General features: G+C 37.6%; 1 protein-coding gene across 16 annotated transcripts in view; it reads left to right on the forward strand.

Moving 5' to 3' along the window:
• The window catches only part of NRXN3 (neurexin 3), a 964,190-nt gene that overhangs the window by 845,793 nt on the left and 94,856 nt on the right, over positions 1-23,541 (forward strand). For all 16 annotated transcript variants that reach the window (XR_004060782.1, XR_004060783.1, XM_030949965.1 and 13 more), the window contains 2 exons: positions 5,748-5,837; positions 12,084-12,391. Coding sequence is in view for 14 of the 16 variants with exons in the window: in XM_030949965.1 (XP_030805825.1) it covers positions 5,748-5,837; positions 12,084-12,391 (398 nt within the window). In the remaining 2 variants the exon portion in view is untranslated. The remainder of the gene's footprint in view (positions 1-5,747; positions 5,838-12,083; positions 12,392-23,541) is intronic.

Genomic DNA, 23,541 nt, shown 5'->3' on the forward strand with positions numbered 1-23,541 from the left:
CAGCCCTAGGAGAGTTTTGGAGTTGAATTGAACTGAATTAATTTATGTTAGTAGAGCATTTACCCATCAAATAGACACTTTTCATGCTGTAGCAGACTGCTTCTCTCCCATGATGATGTCAATTAAGTGTGTGTAAATCTTAGTGAGATTATGGGCATCCGTAAAAACTCAAAGGGATCTGGCATTACAGGCTGCTGGGTGAACTGAGCTATCAAACACTAGGCATTAACAAGCTCTTTTCCTACTGATATTCCATCTACAACAAAGGGGAAATGGTGGAAACATTTTAAAGCTTGAACACTGATCTCAAGATGTTTCTTTAAATCATTAGTATCACTGTAGCATCTTTCACTTAATAACTGCTCATTAGATAAAATGTCTCATTCTTTTTAGAGACTTAGAAGCAATGAAGAAAATTCTGCTTCATAGAACAGCCTTTGACAGTAATTTAGATCAGATGTGTGTTTTCTTGTGGTATTCTTTTCAGCATATTCACAGATTTGACAACACATCAGGATGGATTAATATTCTACCTAAAAGCAAGTACTTTCCTTCTGCTTGGTGCAATTTGCTGGAACCTTTCTGTTTTTCTCTTTCACACCTAAGAGGTAGTAAATCATTATGATTGGTCTAGGCCAAGAAGCAAGATTTTTCAGAGCTTCAATTGTTCTTGTAATTTCTTTGGCTTAAGATTCCATTTTGGTTTAGAAATAAGCTTAATGCAATAAAGGTTGCTTGTTTTGTTAAAGGAACTATCAGCAGAAAAGAACAACATCTTCCAGCACTGAAGGGTTTTGGAAGAAAATTCTGCTTTGTCCATGAGCAAATTTAAACTGTGTCCCTTGGACTCTTGCACTGCATAAAAAATATTTCCTGTGGGAACTGCCAGTAGTGATTGGCACAAGCAAATTAGTTTGATTTTTTTCCCCCATTTTAGTTTGGTCTAAATTGAAGATTATCAAAAGCTGAAGTTCAAGGTGAATCTGATCTATTTATCAGTATAGTCTGTAGAGCAGGGATACCAAGGGCTTCAGAAAAAAGACACAGTGCCAGCAACTGATCATATTTAACCAGTAGGCTCTTATTTTTATGACTGGATTTCACATTTCCTTTGGAAAAAGAGGGACAATCCAAGAAAACCCAAAAAACATAGAGCACTTCTGCCATATTCCTTCTCAAAGTACTTGGTCCTTAGCAATGTCCATGGTATTTGAAATATTTAGAATATTCAGGTTAACCAAGAATCAAGAATCTAGAAGATTTCAAGATGTTACTGTTAAAATCCTTGAGGTCATAAAAGTCTGATTGCTTATCAGTTTGTTGAAAAACTTAGGAGATGCAGCAGAATTTCTAGTAATTGTGCGTATAAGTCCTAAATGGGACACAAGACTTCTTTTAATCCTAGTCTTCACAGGTGGCTTTAGAATTTTTACATGAAAAAGGAATAAAAATAGGCAAAATAATGTGTTTATGAGGCATAGTTCTTTAGAAGAAGCTAAGTTGTTAAGCAGATCTAAGGCATATTGCTATACAGGAATTTATTATGTGGTTGAAGGAAAAAAGAGGAAACGTAATTAAAATGAGCCTTTCCTATTGGTACTTGAATCACTTAAGCAGTTAGAATCTACGGGAGGAAAATATTTAGTAAATCACAAGTGGCAAAACCAATCAACACAATTTTACTATAAAAAAGTATATCCTGCGACCTTTGAGACCCACATTGATTCTGAATGCAGAAGAATTCTGTGATTAGGAGTATTTTCTGAAAATTTGAATCACTCTATCCTGTGTATTCTATTCTGAAAAACAGCCTGGAATCAAATCTGGACTCAAAAGGAAAAAAAGAGAGAATCTGTATTAGCTACGTGAAGGGGTTGTTTGAATGTTTGTATCATTCAACTATAGAAAGAAATTTCATTGAGGTCACAGATGGATTGTTAAAATTTCTGTGTATGAAGATGGACGAGAAACATCTTTAATCATATCATGCCTCAGCTGTCAGAGGTTCAATAAGCTTTCTTCATGCCAAACTTCTGTTACTTCGTGTTGCAACCCATGATATTTCCTTTTTGAGCTCTCATATCAAATGTTGTGTTTATTTCTAAAGCAAAACTCCAAGTCAGTATTAATTTAATAATTGTGTGGTTCTATTGGTTATATTTAATGGCTATTCCGAGTACTTAACGATTAAAAGGTTGTTCTTTATCTCACTGTTGTAATTGGGTATATGAGTAAACACATTCTCATGCACATGTTTTTAAAAATCGTTCTTACTTATGTCTGAAATAAAATTTAAAAACAAACCAAAAAATAATAGATCAGATGCTAACGTTGCAACATAAACCTACTTGAATTTTCTAATGCCCTTCAATTTTTCATTGCTTTTAAAGGTATGATTTTTATATGTATTTTAATCTCGCTGAATATATCTGCATAATAACAACATAATAAAATTAAATTAAACCTGATTTTAAAAAAAGATCTTAAAGATATGGTGGGGAATAGTTGTCCTTTCTGGCTTTCTTGAAGGTCTAGAACTAAAAGAAACCCATTTTTCATCATCATGTCTTTTTTTGATTCTCCCACTCTCTTTTTTTACCTCAGTCTTGTTGGCCTGTTCTTGTCAGACACCCTGTTTCTGAGGAGTTTCAATTCACCACGTTTTTTTCTTTTCTACAGTCAGCCTTTCACATAGAGGAAGAAACAGCCCATGCCAGCCCCTGGCTGACTCTAGTGTTCCTCTGAACTGTCTTCATTCTGAAAAAGACCTTATTTCCAGCAGTAAAAGGTTACTTATGTGCATACTGATATGGATGAAGACAGTGGAGCTTCTTGTTGCTCGTAAATAGTGTTAGAGAATTTCTTTGGGGCTACAGAAAATGTGCCTGCCCATCAACGTTATATTATCAATGCACTCATGTAACCAGTCCTAGCTCAAAATGTACTCTATAAAGTGGGGAATAACCCCCATTTCTATCAAAACTGTGTCTGTCACTATCACATGCAATATAGATGCAGTAGCAATCTCTTTGTAAGTGTTCAAGTTTGAGTTGAGAGAGAAATTTAGGTCTTTAAGTGCCATTGAAATGCCCCCTGAGAATTTTTCAGGACCTAGTACTCTTTCCCTACATGCAAAAAAAAAAAAAATAGGCACACTGCAACTAAACAAAAAAAATCCTAAAGGAGATGCAGAATTTTTATGATTGCATTAATGCGATTTTATCTATTTTCGTAGGCATAGATTAGTGTGTTGAGAAAAGACCTAAGCTGAATGTCTTGCTAACTGATCTTAAAAAATAAATTGGTTTTGTAGTGAGCTTGACTTAATTTTGCTTCTATTCTCCCCAGACCAATGGATCTGCTTCCCTGTCCTGTAAGCTGCCCCTAGGCTTAAATGAGTGGCAGAATTTGCAGGAAAAGAAACTGTCATTTCAGTTTCTTATTAATAAACAGATCAAATATAATTGTTTTGTTAATATTACTGTCTCTTTAGCTTTAGGTAGAGTGTTTTCTTTGTTTTTGTTGTTTATATTAACTCAGCTCCTCTTTATCAGTTTTTTCTTCGTTCCTGGATTGAACATGGTTCAAATTTTAGGAATACGTATTCATAGAAGTATAAAATTGACTTTTTGGTGATGCTCATATGAATTATGAGAGGTGGGAATGTACTTAAATGTAACTTCATGTCTGTGTGTGACTCCAAGTCACCACAGTACTTTGTTAAATATGACTTGACAGATGACTCAGAGAGTATTTTCAATTTTATCTTTTCCTTTTAGTTTATCTGAGTAACCAAGTGTATATGGCAGGCACCTGAGGTGCAACAGAGAAAATGGAGCAATAATGTGTGTCAGATGGTGCTTAATTAGATATTTCTGCAAGGGGGAATAGAAGTTTCCCACAATTAATATATAATATGGAAGGTAAAAAGTCATCTGACTTTTCAGGAAGGTAGTAAGCAATTGGGCCAGTAAAGTTATTTAATGCTTTTGCTTCTTTTTTACCATGTACCCCAAATAAACAGCAAGGCTCCTAAATGTTCATCATTATAGTTGAGATACTAACCCAAATGCAAATTGCTGCTTTCCTTACAGCTGAGCTTACAGTAATATAGATGATGATTTTTACAAATACTCCTTAAGGTTAGGTAATATGAATCCTTGTGGGACTATATCTGGTGTGTTGCTGTAGTGCTTCTTACCTGCAGCAGAAAGTCAGCAGTCCCAAGGTGCTGCTGGAGAGCCCAGCTGTGGTCAGCAGGTACCTCACACTCACGGGCAGCATTTCTGAGCAACAGCTATGTAGTGAGGATGATCAAACACATGAGATTCACCAGTCATATTCCCTGCAGTATGACAGTGTCTGCTCTCAACTGGCTGGACTTATATTATTTAATTACGCTTTTTATCATTGGCGTCCCTTTATATTGAAAAAAGATTACAGCATCTGTTTCAGAAAGTCAAATAAATATGAAGCCCCATTAGGATATTTATATATATGACTTTAAAGGCAATACTGCAAATTGTGCAGAGCAGTTGCTGACTTTGACCACCATTTATCCAAAACACATACTGGAGCACAACTGATCTACTGAACTTCTGCTTATGGTAGCATTGCTTCAGTAAGTTGTGGGCTTAATCCTTTTTCTACAATATTATAATGTCACATGTAAAAAAAGGACTTCTCTTATGCCTGTCTGAAGAGTTTTTGTAAAAATAATACTTGAAACAAAAATTAGAATTAATCAGAAAATTGCTCTAGCTGAAGAAGATGAAAAAGCAGAATGATGGCACTTGTTCACTGTCTTTCCTAGCACCATCAAACTGAGCTGCTCCTTTCTACTAGAGGTTCCATCTGACCTGTGCAATTTTCCAGTAGCTAGGGAATTTGGACAGAGGCTTTGTGTGAATCCTCTCTGTGCTATGCAAGTAATGAGTAGGATGAGTCTATTATCCATCAACATGGAACAATGGAACTGTAATTGCCGGAATTTACATTTTGGCTAATTTTTTCTGCTTTTATTTAAATTAGTTTCTAAGCATTTGTTTTATTCTGGCAACAGGCCCAAGTCTTTGGTAACTGAACAGAAGTTTTCATGTATCCTTAATTAACAGTTCTTCCTCTTTTTAAATTTTACTTCTCTTTTTTTCTGTTTATCTTTCCATTCTTATGTGTTTGGATTTTTTTTTTTAAACTAATTCTGTTAGATACTTTGGCTTCAATTTCTTATATTTTCTTCCTTTCTTTTTTTCCTGTTTACTGGGTTTCTAGTCCTAACACGTGTTTTTTACCAGTGCAAGAAGGTTTTTCAAATTACTAATGTGTGTTTACGTGACTGACATATTGTGCCATGTCCATATGCAATCAGATCCAGAGTCTGATCAGAATGTTTTAACTCATGGCACTGAGTTCACACAAGGTCTCACATTGCAGACAAATTGCACATGCCTTCTAACCAATTTGGATAAACAAATACTCTGAGGAGAATCTGAGTTGGTTTTTTGGTTTTTTTTTTGGTAGGCTTTAATTTCTTTGACCTTCCAGAACCTCAGGCAATTGGATGTATAACTATTCTCCACTCTACTAAAGATAAATCTCTCTCTTTTCAAATATATATATATGTTCACACGTGCACACTTATTTATCTATAGCTAAATAAGGTCATAAAAAAACCAAAAAATCTAGGATGTTTTAACTATTTCATTGACTTTACAGATTGTTTTTAAGCTGTTTTTTAAACTTTAAAGGCAACACTGATAGTGAACGGTTCCAAATGGTAAAACAGAAAATCCCCTTCAAATATAACCGGCCTGTAGAGGAGTGGCTGCAGGAAAAAGGTAACAGTCATTAAAACTTTCATTTTAAACCCATTTGGTTCTAAACTCTCATTTTTAAAGCCTGCAAATAAATGTTTCTTAAATGATAATCGCCTGCTGCATAAATGAGTGTTTTAATTTTCATTATAATTTGTGTCAGCTTCCACCTGCCATATGTTGATAAATCATGCTATAATACATTGCTATTAAAATGCAGTTAAAGGGACGAAATTCTAAGCTTGCTGTAATAGCAATGACAAACAAGCAAAAATTCAGGAGATGATTTCTAAAAAAAAAAGCCAAATGAAGAAGAGTGAAGAGCAACAACATGTATTATGGCAATTTAACCACTGCATGATTTTCCTATTTTAATTTGGGCTTGAGCTACATTTATATCTTTTTTATTGAAGTTTTCTTAAAAGATTTTCAAATCTACTTGTTAAACCACTTCCTTTAAGTTGATTTTTCTCATGAGTCTGATTAGCCACTATAGCTATGTGTTTCCTACTTGTATTAATATAATTAAATGATTTTAAAAAAATGTTGTAAAGAAAACATTTTTTAACATTTTCATTTAAATTACAGAGAGGGAGACAGAGAAAATTATTGTTCTGTTGCTTTTATGCTATGTCTGGAGTACAGGTTGAACAGTCAAATGTTATTTGTCTAAAATATGGATCAAATTCTTAGTCTAAGGCAGTGCCACTTAATTTTGTGGGTTTGCCTGGAGTAATTGGCCTCAGTTCCACAAAAAAACTTGTTAACATGAATAAGTCCAGATGGCGTGAGTGAAAGTTCTGCATACAGTCCATGACCTTTTGAAATGGGACTTGTGTCAGAACAGTAATTTTTTTATTTTTTGGTAAGGAATTTGGAGACAGAAAAATAAAATATCTTGGATGTAGAACCCATTTTAAAGCCTGTTGAAGGTAACAGAATAACTTGCTGATTTCAGTAGGGCATGAACTAGGCTCTTGGTAATACAGTGGAGTTAATGTCAGCCAGATTTTCTCCCTCTATTAGTAAATGTGGTATTAATAAACAAAAGCCCTGTAACTAACTCCTTGCCTTGAAATCTAGACAAAGCAGAACACAATCTTCTCTTGTTTCCATTTATGAAAATACAGGTAATAAAAGGGGGTGACCTTTGAACTCAGGTTTTGCATTTTCTGTGCTGATTTAGACTATAGTTAATGCATTTTCCAGGAAGGAAACACAATCTCTTGTAGGACTGGAAAAATATAATTTATGTTCTGTTTCAAATTTCTAACCTCAGCTGAATTAACAAATTGATTTATCCAGTATGAATTAAGGTCAGGAAGGATGTGGCTAAATCCAGTCAAAATATTTTCATGTGGAGGGCCTGATCCTGAAAAGTGTTGTGCACACTCAGTTCCTATTAACTCCTATTAACGAGAGCTAGTAGTGTTGCTCACTTTTCAGGTTTGGTCTACAAAGGTGTAATGTTTAAAACTAAAGCTAAAGTATTAATGAAAATAAGGCAAAAATATTTGTGTAACCAAAACAGAATTGGTTTTTTACCACCAGTATGTCATACACAGTTAATTCAGCTAAATTATAAATAAATTTGAAGATAACAATAAACAGAAAATGCTATTGAGTCTCAGTGGGTTGCCCTATTAATTTACAAGATCAAACTAAAATAGATAAATAAAGTTTAACACTAAAAAGAGAATAATTTTGGTAAGTCTGAATTGCTAAAGTCCCTTTAACACTAAAGACAATGATTGCCTCAATTTTGTTAAAACAGATGCATGTCTAATTCCTTGATGCAATTCATGTGCTTGAGAAACCCATTTTTTTTTCATTTGGTTTGGTTGTGGGTTTGTTGGTATTTTGTTTTGTTCATTTTTGGTTTTCCACCAAATCTTTTACTTTATGTCGCAGCTTCTTCAAGTTTAAGCTTAAAAGCATGCCAAGACTTTCATTTGTAATCCATCCTGAAGTTTTGAACTGAAGTCTACCTTTTGTGGATATTGATGCTTTGTTAAAAGACAATCACGCATGCACTAGAGTCTAAAAGAGACACTATTTGAGTCTTCCGGTGCTCTCAAAGCACTGGATGTGGTCAGGCTAGAAGGATAGGGCTATGTTTTTACTAAAGTGAAAGGAAATTCAGTCTTTCCATTATGTGTCAGGGAATTACAGTGTGCAGTGTAGCCCCTGAGACAATGTAACTTGGTTAGTTCATTCCAAAGTAGACAGACATTTTCAGCAATTCAGGTATCACTCAAATTTAAAAAATATAACAGTGAGTAATTTATGTAGCTGTTCACCAGCCTGCTCATCCATCTGGTCATCCATCTAACAATTAATGTAACATGGAAACCTTCTGTCAGAAGACTTTATAAAAATGGTGAGTGAAAGGGTAACTTCCTATCAAAATGGAGCAAGACAAACTGATGGAGGGAGGAATAGATTCATCGAAGAGTCAGCGTATAGAATAGCTGTCTTGCCCATGTGAGTTCTTGGCTTAGGTGAGGTAAGATGAAACACTTTTTGACTGACATTTTTGAATGCTGTGATTTGGTTTTCCTTTGTTACTGCTATGTTATTCATGATAATGAAATAATTCATTCTTGGAAAACAAATATAACGCATTATCTTTCTGAAGGGGCATCACATTGGCTTTGAAGGGTTTTTTAAATTCTATAAATTAGTTTAAAATAATTTTAAGAGCCCAGGTTTACAGTCTGGAATTGCATGAGTAATAAGCAAAATATTAAATGCTATTAACTTCATTGAGATTATGTATGTGAATATAAAAAGAAGAGTTAGTCTTAAATTGTTCAACTTCAGTAGTTATAAATCCAGCAGATTTCCTTAGCAGAATACTTGGTGTCTGCTAAGGCACAGATGCTACCTGTTCTGCAATTGGATGAGCTAATAAAGACCCAGAAGCATCTCATCAAAAGGATTGATCCCAGAAGCACTTAATTAATCAAATCTCTCTTACCTGTAAAGTCTCCTTGATGTAAGTGGCTGTACATTTGAAGCAAGTACTATTAATATGAATTAGGATTTGCAAAATCAGGCCCAAAATCTCTTCTAGTGCTACGGCAAAGTTGCACTTCAGATTTCTCTGTGGTATTTTTAATTAGAATTCCATTTTCCAAATGAAGAAGACAATGAGAGAGCAAAGAAACAAGAGCCTGAACTATTCAGAATGCTTACAAAACACCTCATTATTTTTCTTTAGTATGACACTAATATAGCAGTAGGAAGAGTTCTCTGTGGAAAAAAAAGGACTGCAGAATTGAATTACACACCTAGTAGAATTTACTAATATAAATAGTTCATCAGTGAAATCCAGTGGCCAGATAAATTTTACTTGGGGGAAGTAAAAGGCTTCAGCTAAATTCCATTCAAAGAATGATCAGAAGAGACATATGGTGGCAAAATGCATATTCTCTCCAAAGATTTCTCTCATTTCATGTTCATTTCCCTGGTGTCTTTACCAAGCACATGCACACCGTCTTAGAGCAAAGAATGAGGAATTTCAAGTAGTAAGTGACTGCAACAAGTGATTGTTCTTTTAGCAAACACATTTTCAGTGTGGTTTCCAGCATTAACCATATGGTGAAATGCATGAATCCTGATCTGGAAAACCATTTAACAGTGAAGACTCCAAAATACACAATCAAATTTCTTTTTTTTTTTTTATTTTTGCTGGAAAAGGGTCACCTCCTTGGTGTACACTTTCTTTCAACATTAGAAGATGCAGATGAAGGCCCAGAATTGGAGACATGGTCTCTTTTTTCAGGCTTAATATACTTACTCTTCCTTCTTGCAAATAATGCGAGATCTGACATGTAAAACTATGCTATGAGCTTGGGTTAGAATAGTTGATATCTTGAGCTGAGTCATAGTCCTCCAGTAAAAGTGAGAGAACCCCTCTCCTATCCTTGTTTGGGGAGCTCTCCTACCTGGAAAAGCAAAAAATTTTCCATTCTTACCACCTTCCACTTTCTTCCCTTTGTCAAGAGATGAAAAAAGATACTAAATTAGTTCAAGGGAAGAAAGAAACAGAAATGCAAATGGAAAACGGAACTGACCATTATCTCCCATCTGTTTTTAGGGATAACATGTCAAGATTAGTGAAATAAGTCCCTTTACTCCTAAGTCCCTTCTTTACTCATCTTTACCTCTATCATGCGTGAGGTGGGAAGAAGGGAAAAGTTGCAAGTGACATGTCTGAGTTTCTGGGGGAAGGGACAATATGGACAGGACTATAGTGCTGGTGGGAGGGAACATATTTAGAGAAGGGAAAATGGTGTAGTGAGGTTCTTACAGCATATCCCTTATAAAATCCAAAGCACAGCATGACAGAAAAGAAAAGCAAGCTCTGAGGACATGGTATGGGACAGGAGTTTGACCTTCTACAGTGTACAGTGCCATTTCCTCTAATTCAGACAGGAGCTGGGCTGAGAGGGATGAATATCTTAACAGATGTTGTTACTGGGCCCTAGTTTTGTCATAGACAAGAGTAAAGGCTCTATTTACATTCTGAGGATGTGTGGCTTCAGTGCATTTTTTTTGATGTTTAATAGACACATGTTGCCTCTGGCAAGTTTAAAACCTCCTGAGATGCAGAACATCGCATCAGGTGTTTCAACACTTTCCAGGGGAAGGATATCCCCCATTTTTATTTCTCATTTCTTCATCAATGCACTTACTCCACCCTGACCAACTCCTGATTTTCCATTTACAAATCTGAGAGTGAGTAGCACAAGGGATGTGCAGACCACCTCCACATGTCTGTGTGTTACCTCTCCATATACTGTTGCTTAGTTAGCTAGGGCCCTCTTTGGGGACAGGAACTACTTTCAGATACATTTCTTCTCTTGTCCTCATTCTCTTCCCCATGGTCCATCCTGTCACCATAAGATGATGCTACACCGCATCACCACTTGGCTTCGAGACCTGCCACGACGACCAAAATTGGTGAGCTCCCCCGTGTATTTTGATCTACTCTAACCACTGGCTGTGAAGGAATGAGCAGTGGATCATAGGTTGTGCTTTCCTACATGGTGATATTCTGCACCTCTCATCAGCCTGGACTAGGCAGAAAGTGGCAAATGAAAACTGGGGAGTGGGATTGGGATTGGAAAACATATATCAAACTTCATAAAAATGGGAAAGCGCAAGATATTTAAACAATGATTGACTTGAAGCTGCATTCATAACCCTTCTGAGCAATGTCCAGTCTGGTTGTCTGCCAATTCAGCAGATTTCAGGTGGCATGCCCCTAATCTTTTGAGGAGTAGTGAAATTATAGGCACTGCCTTTGCACTTCATGAAGCAATTTATTTCTTAACATGGTAAACCTAGTGCAGCCTGGGACATGAACAGTATTTATAGAGCAGTCCAGGCTGAATGTGATGTAAGTGTCCTGCAGAACTAGGTGAATTGGCAATTGTTACTAGGTTTATTTTTAATAATTGGGTTTTTTATTACATATGATATTGGACCTCTTCTAACACTCAAGATGTGACCTCAACTAAACCACATAACCCTGCCTACATTTGAATTTCACTGTCTGTAGAGTGGAGTAAGGCATTCTGGAGCTTAACCATCTGAAGCACTGTTATCCTCACTATTTCAAAAGCTTTGCTTTTTCAGAGACATCAGAAATGTTTGCTTGTGTTCTTTCTTGGGTTTAGATTGTCAGGCCTTCACAACACAAAGTTTGCAGGTGAAAGATCATGACTGATTCTATCATAACACTCCTACTTAATTCTTATATCACTTCATTTTTACCTGATGTTTTACTGTTTTTGAGCCAACCCTTGAAACCTTGGCATTGTTAAAAATGGCTTTATGAGTTAATCTACTGCTTTAACCAAAAAGTCCAAAAGGAGGTTTATTTATGGGCTAAAGCTTGACAGGTACTCCAGTTTGAATTGATACTACAAAAATAGCCACATATTGAAGTTCTAATTGTAGTTTAGAATTCATCCAATCCTAAAAGAACAGGTACAGATTTCTAAAGATCCTCCAGAGTTTTGATGTGTGAGTGGATGCTGAGGTATAAGGTTCAGTTTTTGGTATTCATACTTCCAGGCTAATCATCCTTATTAATGACTTTTAGGCACCACACTTCCATACTGTTTCTCTACAGTCATCATATACACTCCCAAGAATGAATCTACTTCTCCTTTGTCCATCACTTCGGGCCAGGGCTCAATGTAGTATGCAAACTGAAGGAAATGTCTGTCAATAATGTTATTCACCCCCCTTCACTAGGACGACAGTTAACGATCTTCAACACCCAGGCGCAAATAGCCATAGGAGGGAAGGACAGAGGGCGTCTCTTCCAAGGCCAGCTCTCCGGGCTCTATTACAATGGCCTGAAAGTGCTGAACATGGCGGCAGAGAACAACCCCAACATTAAAATCAATGGCAGCGTCCGACTCGTTGGGGAAGTCCCTTCCATCTTGGGAACAACGCCCACAACATCGGTGCCACCAGAAATGTCGACTACAGTCATGGAAACCACAACCACGATGGCGACCACTACCACCCGAAAAAATCGCTCCCCGCCCAGCATCCAGGTGAGTCAGTTAGTCCTCTCCATTTCCTTCAGATCTTAATTTGTCTTGTTGCTCATTTGTAAGTTCATAGGAGCTGTCTTCTCTGAATAATGCTCCATGAAACTCTTTATTTTAAAAATGTGGTCCTCCTGTATTGGACGCAGGACAAACAGCTGGCTGAATTGTTGTGGCACATACATGTAAGAGTGGGAATGGATTTTGCTCCCGATCTTGTGCAATCTGATTTGTGTGAGATTGTTACAATGTGATCAAGAACAAGGTTTTAACTATGTGTCAAAAGTTCCATATGTGGGGAAATGTATTCTGAAGCGAATTACGCGGCTTAATGGAAGGTGGGTGTATGGTTATTTATTATTATGACAGGATGAACTGCTGCAATAGTGAAGTTCATAATGAGGAGAAAAGCAATGGAGCATTACTTCCATTTGGAGTCATTTTTTATTTCCCTTTTATAGCCTTCCTGCAGAGAATTTTGAAGGAACGCTATCAAGATCAGTTTCTTGCAAAATGTAGATGTTCCAACATAGAATAGTTCCCATCTATTTGGTAAAAATCATTCTTAACTAAAAAATTAATTTCAGATTATCTGACTTAGTTGTGCCAAAGTAGTTATTTCAACCCTTAAAATGCAGTGGTTTTGGAACTGCTTTTGTGGCAGCCAGAATATGGTACTGATTAGAAATAAACACCTTCAATTGGCTGTCCTTGTCTGTGCAAAGAATCATGTGACTAAGCAATCTGAGCTGTGGATTATTTATTTCAGCAGTATGCTATCATGTTGTTGTGTTATCAACTAGAATGAAACATGTTTTGAAATCATTAGAGAGATGGAGCTACCAGAGTCTCTAGCTAAGGGTCTCTAAAATGAGTAAGGGACTGGAGCATTTCCTGTATGAGGAAAGGCTGAGAGCTGGGACTGTTCATCTTGGAAAAGAGAAGGCTCGTGGGGGGATCTTAACTGTGTGTACAAATGCCTGAAGGAAGAGTATAAAGATGACAGTGGTGCCCAGTGACAGGACCAGAGACAATGGGCACAAACTGAAACACAGGACTTTCCCTCTAATCATTGGGAAACATTTGTAACATGAGGGTGACTGAGCATGGGCGCAGGTTGCCCCAAAAGTATGTGGAGAGTCCCTGCTGTTAAAATTCAAAAGCCATCTGCACATAGTCCTGGACAGCTGACTCTGCATTATTCTACTTCACCAAAGGTTTGGACTAGATGACCTCCTGAGGTCCCTTCCAACCACAGCAGTTCTGTGAGGTATGTCTGGCTGCAGTGGAATTTACAACTATTAGAGTAATTGATTCCAAGCTGAGGTTTACCAGTGCCCGCTTTGGTATTCTGTAAATCCAGGTGGCAGCATGACTGGGATTAATTGCATTATTAGCCTCACACACCCAGTAGGTGATTTTATAAAGTTACAACTAAATGAGGGGAAATTACCCCACGTTTGGTCACTGTTTGTCATAAACTTTATGAGAATTTCCTTCTCTGCAGTGACTAGTTCTAATTTTAGAGAAAATATTTGTACAGTTACATGTCCAGAATGATAAAGTCTGTGGTTCTTATCCTGCTCTCTATAATTTTTAAAGGCAGCAGAACTGTGTTTAGCTATACCAGTGGACAGAAAATGGCACTGGACCTTTATGGGCTAGGTCAAACTGGAAATGATGCTGGCTTGCCTGAAAAGGAACTCTTTCTGAAAGCTTCCTGCCTAACCTACGTGGCAGTTCACTCAGCCTACAGAGACCACTGTGTGCAGAAAGAGCATCAAGAAGATTTAATAAAGTGTCAAAGTGCTTCTAAAAACATGGTTAGAGCAGCGATTTCCTGGATACACATGCACCACAACAAATGGCCTCATCTCAGCTGATATTAAAGCAATAACTCTTTGACACTTCGTGCTACCCGCTGAAAGAAAAATAAAGGTCAATATGTACCTCCATTACAACTTTCTGCATTTCAATATTGGGCCATTTTATCGCTGTTGCAGCAGAGATAGCTTGGCTTTCTTCCTTATTTTTGGTGGAATTTGATTCTATCTGCTTAAGTTGCAGTATCTGTGTGGTGAAAGTGAGAAGAAATTGTCTTTTCCTCTTTGGGCAGTATCTCCAGCCATGGTTTTTCAGGTTATTTTATCTCGCTTGTGTACAACATCACCATCATCAAGCCTGCTTACAATTTTAGATCTAAGTGGTGGAAAAAATCCAATAGAGCAAGTTTACGCTTTGGGAAACATAAAATATAAATACCTAAGGCTATGAGAGATACAAATACAGTTAGTTATTACCTTGTTCCAGATTTCTCTTTTCTTTTCTGCTCAGAAATGAACAGTTATTCTTTGCTTTCAAGGCTGTTTAAAGTTTAGTGTCTTCTGATTCCAATCAGCACGATTCAGGCACTTTTTGTTCACTTCTTAGGTTTGATCATAGGAATCTTTCTGCTTCCTGATACCATAAAAAAGGCAATAGCAGGTTATTTTTCCAATCCCATTGAAACTTTTTTGTCATCATGATGCATGCCAAAAAGTAGTCAAAAAGTTAAGGTGATGATGATCTAAGACAACTGTTTGTCAGGTCAATCAATGTTGTCACATTGTTTTATTATCCATGTTTCTGTATCCATTTGTAGTATCTTGTTTAATGCTAAGATTGCAGACTCCTTTGGTTCAAAATGTACTTTTTATTCTGCACACGCACCTTACTTGGCACAGAATGGTTCTGGCCAATTGTAGAAATACCTAGCATGATACAAATAAAAGTGAAGCATCTAATGTGAAATAGCGCAAATCATGATAAAGAACTACTGTTCTTACTCTGTTAGGAGTATCTGTGCTACTTTTATTACTCATTTTCATATGTAAGTAACTTAAACTATTCTTTTTTGAAATGCATATAAACCTTGTGCAGAATATCAAGTCAGTAATCACAAAGTGTTACAAAATGCAGCAGAATTTCCAAAGGACTTAGATTTACACATCACTCATTAGGAAACTACAGAAGAGCATGATAAGTGCAAAGATATCTTCTGTTTGTAACACACACCAAGACACCTCCTGCAGTTAGGTTGTCTGAGTACTGACAGAAGTATTTTAGAGCACAGTTAGATCAAAGCAGCTGGGAAAATGAAGAGGTTTAGAAATACACAGTACATGTTCAGGCCTATGATATGCATCAACTTTTGAAGATCTCAGACATGGTATATAGTTTTGGACAAATAACCAATATAAAGGGAATTGAGAGAAAAATATTACTGGAAATACCCAGTGGCACTGAAATTAACATTTAAAATGTCTATAAATTTATACTGAATTTCTGCAAGGCAGTAAAACTCAAGGCAAAGGAGGACAGCTAGGATTTGAGTGAGAAACAGGTGAGATATATGGCTGTATGCTGGGACTGTTCCTGTGATTCAGAGAAGGAAGTAGTAAGAGCTGACTCTTTTGCTAACTGAAAATAAGGGAGAGAAAGAAGTTTCGACTTGTGTTTGTTTCAGTGAGTTGCAAATGGTGCTTGTGCTCTGCTGCCACAAGAAGAAGCACTGATTGGACTTTCTCACACATGGTTTTGTCCCGAATTTAAGTACAGTCTGTTCAGAAGTGGCATGTGCTGTACTAATTTCTTGCTGCCTCTCAGGCCCCTGACGCATCAGGCTCTCCTTTGATAATAATATCCTCTCAGAGACTTCTGCTTTGCCACATTAGCCACAAAGGCCTGAAGACAAACTGCTAGCTTTAATGTGTGGTACAGTAAGATGCCATGCAGACTGCTTCTGCATGAGAGTCACTGTGCTGAGCCACACTGCAATCTTGCAAGGCTGTCATGCTCCTCACAGGGTTACTTCATTAGTTAGAGGTCCTGGCATCCCTATTTGTCCCTATATGCTGATTTAAACAACTTCAGTTATTAATGAAGTACTTCAGGGATTTTTTTGGTTTGGGAGACCTCTGTGAAAACAGGTTAGAGTGACACTCATTCTTGTGTCTTCTGCTTCCATGACAGCTGCTTGAGTGGTCAGAATTCTCTTTAATGAGTCGCTGTTCAAAGCTCTTTAGGAGACTCTCCATTTGCTTTTATGTGGCTCAATCTGTCTTTGTTTCCAGCTGGGTCATTCAGTTTTCAAACAATTTGTGTGAAGTTAATTACTAAAGCTAGTCTAGAGATCATTCATTGTGATACACATCTTTCATTCCAAACACACTCAGTTCATCAAATCCAAGTGGAGAACCAAGTAATCTCCTGGAGGCCCCAGGGCAGGTCCCTAATAAGTCTGGCCTATGGCATGGATGGCTGAGGACCCAAGATCAAAACAGTTCTCTGTGAAAGAGATCAGAACCCTTCTGGGAGGACAGATGAAGGTATGGTCTCCATGAGGAGCCAGAAACTGTGTGCTCTGTTACATATCCAGGGCATGACTCAACTTCTTGAGATGCGGAGAATGACACTTACGTAACTGTTCAAACTATAACTTGTAGGTGACAAGAATAAATTACTTGTGGATGTTTTCAGCTATGATCTTGGAGCCATAGAATGACAGTTCATGATTTATTATATGCAGACTGTTCTCTCTAGAGAGTAGAAGAGGGGATCTTCCCATTATCTTTATGGAGAGTCCAGCCCATTGTCATGGCTTGGAATAAGGTTCTCCACCTTTATTTTTAACCATTAGGCTTTTCAGCCTTCTAACTGTGTTCTCTGTTGAGTGTCCAATAATCTTGATTAATGTCTTTCCATAACGTGCAGCTCCAGGCTAAATCCTTCCTTACAGTGTATATCACAAAGGAAAATAGCACAGAAGATTTGTCAGTCTAATTAGGCTTTCACTGTCAGTAAGACAAATAAAATTGTCTCACCCTTGGTCTTGCCTAGGTACTTTCTTTTACACTCATAGATAATAATTTGGTAGGGAAAGAAATTGGCCTTTAATTTGGTTTTTGCTTCTTATAAGTCACTAGTGACATTTTCATCCCAAGACTGCAAAGCTCTAATGAAAAAAGAGCTTTTGATGAGTCTCCGCTTTAAAGACTGACTTCACAGGCTCATTGGCACAGCTGAGAATTACGGAGTCTGGCTCTTATCCCTTTCTGTCCGCTTCTTCCTCCGTTATTTTTTTTTAAAGAGACCAAAGTTCCAAATGCTTCAGAGTAGAATCCCTTCTCCTATACTACATTATTGCATTTCTGCAGTGACATTCACAAAATGGCATTTACTTATTCATAGTCACATCTCTTCTGTAAATGGTAGCGTGCTTTGAGCAGAGAAAGAAAGCAGAGTTTGGAAGCAAGAATCCAAAAATTGAAAATTTTCATGCAGACTATTGTTCATGTCGGTTACAGTTACTAATTCAATAATACCAAATGACTTCTAAATACTTTACAAATATGTAATTGAGAAATAGATTTAGTGCACACTGAAATACAGAATCTTGGGTGTGTAATGTAGTAGCTACCTAACCAGAAACATGTATATGATATGATAATGTTCTGTATGGGAAAGGCACAGAAATATTCTCCAAGTGACTATTAGACGTGCAAGTGGTATGCTGTGTTTAAATTATATTTATTGATGCTGTTTTCAGAATACTCAGATTACCTGTGATGTTCATATCATCTAAAATAGAATCTTACATTTTCATGCTTTCATCCACTCTGCAGAAGACAGTTGTGCTTCACTTCTAAAAGTGCCATAGGGATCCAGTCTTCTAGAAGTGCCATAAGTGAACCACAAGTACAGTGCCCATTCAAAAGAAGAATGTGATTTTGCTGTACTATTATTTTTCCAGGCTATGCTCCCCAGTGCTGACAAGTACTGATCATGAAAGTAAACTCAGCCTTGTATTTCTGCTAAGCACAATTACAGTAATAAAGAACATTGTGCTTGTAAAACAGTTCATGCATGTATGGGTCTGTGCTGTCATTTGTTGACATTACCAGCAGTGATATTGGAACATTAAACTTAGTAGCCATTTTTGGCTCCAAATGGAGATGTCTGTCTCATGACTCCAGGGAAGGGGTTTGACTGAATGTGTATGGCAAACTTGAGAGTCACAAGTTGGCATATAGCATGATTTCTCAAAATATACCTTACGCTAATTCTTTGGATAACCTGTTCTTATATAGCAGCATTAGCAAGTAGTTACTTCAGCCATTCCTCTGTGTGTTTTGTTAGGATCCACACTGCCTTTTTATTTCTTCAGTCTCAAAGTTTACAGAAGGTCTGAGTTGGCTGATTCATCTCTAAAAGGTTACATTCCCTTAACTTACAGGTCTGAGCAATCATTTGGGTCTTGCAGCAAAATCTCAGCTGATGTTTTTGACACATGTACCCAGTTCTCCTGTCAATTTTGGAAATGAAGATTTGGCCCAGTGTCAAAGAGCAAGGGAAGGGTAAAAGGGGGCAGGTCTAGCACTTTTCTAGAATTTCAGAATCTTTTTAGATTTTTCTCTGATACTTTGTTTTGCCTTGATCAAGAACTATTGAAATTTTTACTTGCCTCTAGGTGAACAAGCAACACACCTTTTTCTTGAATAAAAGAATAGGAAGCTGAAATAACAACTGTAGGAAGCTGATACCTGCCTTCTTCAGGCAGGCAGGCATACATTTCTCAGAAAGTAAAATTAATAACATCGTAAGGCACTTTTTTCAGAGCACAGTATCCCTTTGTGCATTTAGACATGTCATTTACCCTGTCAAAAAGGATTCTTGAAAGTCACGTGAAAGATTATTTTCAAAATCTGATTAATACAGTACTCAGGAACTGAAGCTGTTCTGTTGACCATACATTTGATCTCAAGCCAAGTGAAAGAATAGGACAAGTATCTTGTTCTAGAATAGTTGTGCAGCGACAAGATATGATGAAGAGATCCAATATTGCAAAAGCAACTACTTGGAAACAAATGGAGTAGAATCAATGGTTATGGCTTAAATATAATTGGAGGATTGGCTCATGTTTTGTTTTAGCATATCTGTTCCTCTTGCTATTTATATACTTCAGGGAAATGCCTAGAAGCTGCAGACATTGCCAGAATGCTTCCTGAACATATAGTTCCATTTTATTTGTTTGGTTCGGGTTTTGGGTTTGGTGTTTTTGTTTTTGGGGTTTTTTTGGGGGGTTGTTTTTTTGTTGTTGTTGTTGGTTTTTTGTTGGTTTTTTTTTTGGTTTTTTTTTTTTTTTCTACAGGACTAGCAGAGAGGTGGGAATGTACCTCTTACCTTTCCTAGATCATTCATTTCAGTGAATGCACAGAAATTGGAAACACATCCGTGTTGTTGTGACAGACCTGCTTTCTGAAACCATCTAATTAATGCCTTGGATTTTCTGCAGAATGATGGTGTTGTTAGCTAACAGAAAGAGAAGGATTTCTGCTAGTTTCTTTTCATCTGTGGGATGAGTTGTCACTGATTTGCAAGATACGTCTGACACGGTACAGCTCGTAAAAGTAGTGATTAACAAGACAGGCTATGCAACCACCAATTCTTTATCTCCTCCCTTAGATGGCATATGAGTAGGTGGGATGTTGTTCATTTTGATTGAAAAATTACTTCTATTATATTCTGAAAGATAAGAATGTGTTTCCACAAAATTCCCAAGGAAAAATAAAGCCACAGGGGTGAAAACCTAGATTTCAGTTCTCCTGGTATTGCATAGGATATAAACACTTCTGTTTTTTCTTACAGTGGATTTTTGGAGGAAATGTTATTATTTGGTGATTTGGTATTTGTATTTGGTATTTGTATTTGCATACAAAATATGTTGGCCTTTCACCCTTAAAATGACTAATGAAAGGGATCTTCTTCCCTAATAATTACTTCTAGAGTTTTTGACTGGTGCTGTATTGCCCATTTCACAGGGTCTCAGATTAGGTGTTCTAAGGAAATTGATTTCTGGGTAAGGACAATTCCCAGGGAATACCAGTAGTTTTATAGGTGGCATGAATAAGAGAGTAGGAAATGTTGAAAATGCTCCAATGGCTAAATGTATCAAAGTGGATACAGAAAGGATGAATGATGAGGGGCAGATGGCAACTAAGGTCCAAAGGATGAGACACATCTCTCTCACAGAGATATGGGAAAGAACCACCATGATTTAAAGAGGGAGAGTGACCCGGCCAGAACTGGTAGGCCAATGGTTCTAGGAACTCTATTTTGGAGAAGTAAAGGTTTCAGGGAAAGACAAACTCATACTATATGGCCTAGTAACCACTCTTCTACTTTTAGTCTTTGCTTGGCTCCACACTCCATGTTCCCTAAGGAGAAAGTCTTTTATTTCTGCCAAGCTGGCTGGGACTCAGTTCAGTAGAAATGCTGGAAGTGAGATCTGAGGATCCATGGATCCCTCCATGGCAGTTCAAAGTCAGAAAAGAGCTGAGATCACTCACTTGTACTAAGATAATTTAAAATGCACCTTTTCCTCTCACTTGCTACTGTTTTTTCCCATAACTGTTTCAAAGCAAGAAAACTCAGTGTAAAAAGAGTCAGGTCAGGTAAGGACAAAAAAAACACTATGTGTTGTGTTCTTCTAACATCCAAGCTGTTGCCTCGGTGTCCAAGCCATACACAGAGATTTGCAGAAATAGCTTGAATTTAACTTGGTCATAATATCTCTCTTTTCCTGAAAGATGACCTCCAATGAAAGTATAAGGACATGAATGATTTTAATCTGTGGTAACAATGGAGAACCAGTCCCGACTGCCTCCAACAGCATAAATATATAAAATGACAGATTATCCTGCGGCCTTCCTCCCTCCTGCCTGAACACACATACATTCTCGGTAGTACACAGCAAAATTCAAATTGGACTTTATCTTTTATCTCTTGTCCCAGTGATTAATGCTGCTCTTGCTGGGAGACTAATCAAACGAGGGGAAATACGGAGAAAGAAGTATGTATTTCTTAAACTATTGTTATCAGTGTTATTATTATTCCTTTAATATATTATCTTTCTGTTAGAAGAACTTAATGCAGGAAGCAAGAGGTAAGAGCAAATTTGATGGTGAGAAGATTAATGGGGCAGACCACAGCAAGTGGAACACAAGCATCTTGCAGAGGGAGGTGAGCTGCCAAGCTGCTTTGGGGTTGCAGTACTTCAGCTAGAAAGCTTAAAGGCTGTAGCAGGCTGGATACAGGTTCTGAGCCTTGAGCTACTGTTTTCTAATCCTTACTCTATTCATTCAGCATCTGTCAAGAAACCCACTCTGTAGATGGTTCTTTTCTTTCCCCTGTAGTAAAATAAGTGTCCTTGGTCCATCTCACAACCAAGTTCACAGGCACTGTTCTGATAATATGGATAATACCTTGTAAATTCCATCAGGTGGTATATTCCCTTTCCTTTCTCCCTGATTCTTGGCCTAGGTCTTTCATAGTGGCATTTAGACCCTGAAGTTGCACTTTAATTCTAGAGAGGTGTAAAGCAGAGAGCAGAAAATTTACTCTATGCTGTGGTAAAAACAGAAATGGATGTTTTGAATGCATATGACTTAGATTTAAGTAGGAGGCCTGTCTTATGAGTGAGTAGGATTGGATTTCAATTGTCTTGTTTCCTCAGGATCTTAAGAAAAAAGACTTAAAGATACGGTAATTAAGAGGTCAGACCTTGTTTTGTTTTCCCTTTGAGCAGAAGAATATAGAAAGGGATACCTGAATTAAAGGAAGAGACTTGTTTAGGATCTTACCAATGTATACAAAACATCTTAAGGATGAATGTCAAGAGGATGGGGCCAGACTCTTTTCCATGGTGCCAGTGACAGGGGAAGGGGTAATAGACACAACTGAAACACAGGAAGTTCCCTCTGAACAGGAGGGACTTCTTTACTGTGCAGGTGGTAGAGACTGGAATAGGCTTCCCAGAGAGGTTGTAAGTTGTTTTTTTTCTAGAGATACTCAAAAAATGAATTAATGTGATCCTGTGCACCTCCTCAAGGTTAACCTAATTTAGAAGGGGGAGTTGGATGAGATGACTTTCAGAGGTCCCTTCCAAGCCCAGTCATTCTGTGATCTGTGATATCTATGCTTTAGAAGCATTTTTTTTGGTAGGGTCAGTATTCCTGGAGACTATTTGATTACTCTCTGCTGTGGATATATTAGCATAATGCCCTCAGAGTAGGCTCAAGACTTGCAAATATGTTTAGGGCCCAAATCTTATGCATCATTGTCTTAGCTCCCAATTGATTACATTTAGACAGCAGTTAATCCTCTTCTCTGCTAGAGCAATGCCATTTGTATTAAAACTTATATGAGCGCTTGGGTCTCTCATGCCCAGATTTGTAGATTTATTTCATTGTTATAAACATAGCCTCATTAGAGATATGCATAGAAAAGCAAGCTAAAACTGATTCTGTACTCCTCATGCATGCCACTCTTCCCCTCATGTTTGTTCCATATATGTTTACATATACTATTTAAGTTGTATATCATTGTCTCAACTGCCTAATGCATTGCCATTTACTCTGTCACCTGTCAGACTTGCATAATTAATTGTTCTTAATGTTGTGAGCAATGGCTGATCAGGTGACGACTGCTGTGACCTGCTTGTCTTGTCTTGAGATTTAGCAATTAGTGGGAATGAAATTTAGAAATGTAGAGTGGTAGGCAGGTCAGAATATACAGCCTGTTTCTCTGGAGTCCCTGAAGGCATCCAGCTTTAAAAGCACTAGGGGAGGATGTGTGCAGCAGAGCTTACGGGCTTCCTCCAGAGCTAGGAGGGCAGCTGGAATAGCTCTGTAACAGAGCTGTGTTTGCTTGCTGGGAATCAGCAGGATTTCCAGCTGCTAGATATAAATAAGAATGCCAAGGTGGAAAGGAAAGATGGATGGGAGGAAGAAGGAGGGTTGTATGTTGTGTACATGCCTCAGAAAGAACCACTGCAGTGGGAGCCTCTCACATAGAGGACTTCTTCCACCCCCACATCTGACTCATGCTGAGGTATTGTTGCTTGCCTGAAGATGAATAATTCTTTGGTGCTCAGATGGCTGATCACACGTTGTCCTGTTTATGGACTCAAGCACAGCAGAGAAATTTCTGCTTGCTTGGCTGTAACATTTGTTGCCCTGGCAAGAAGCAAGGACCACTTACAATCTGCTGTGAAAAGGCTTAGTATCTCTCTGGATGCCTCTCAGCTAATGTCCAATGCTTGCAAACTGTTTATTTTG

Source organism: Camarhynchus parvulus, chromosome 5 (assembly GCF_901933205.1).
Source record: "Camarhynchus parvulus chromosome 5, STF_HiC, whole genome shotgun sequence".
NCBI lineage: Eukaryota > Metazoa > Chordata > Aves > Passeriformes > Thraupidae > Camarhynchus > Camarhynchus parvulus.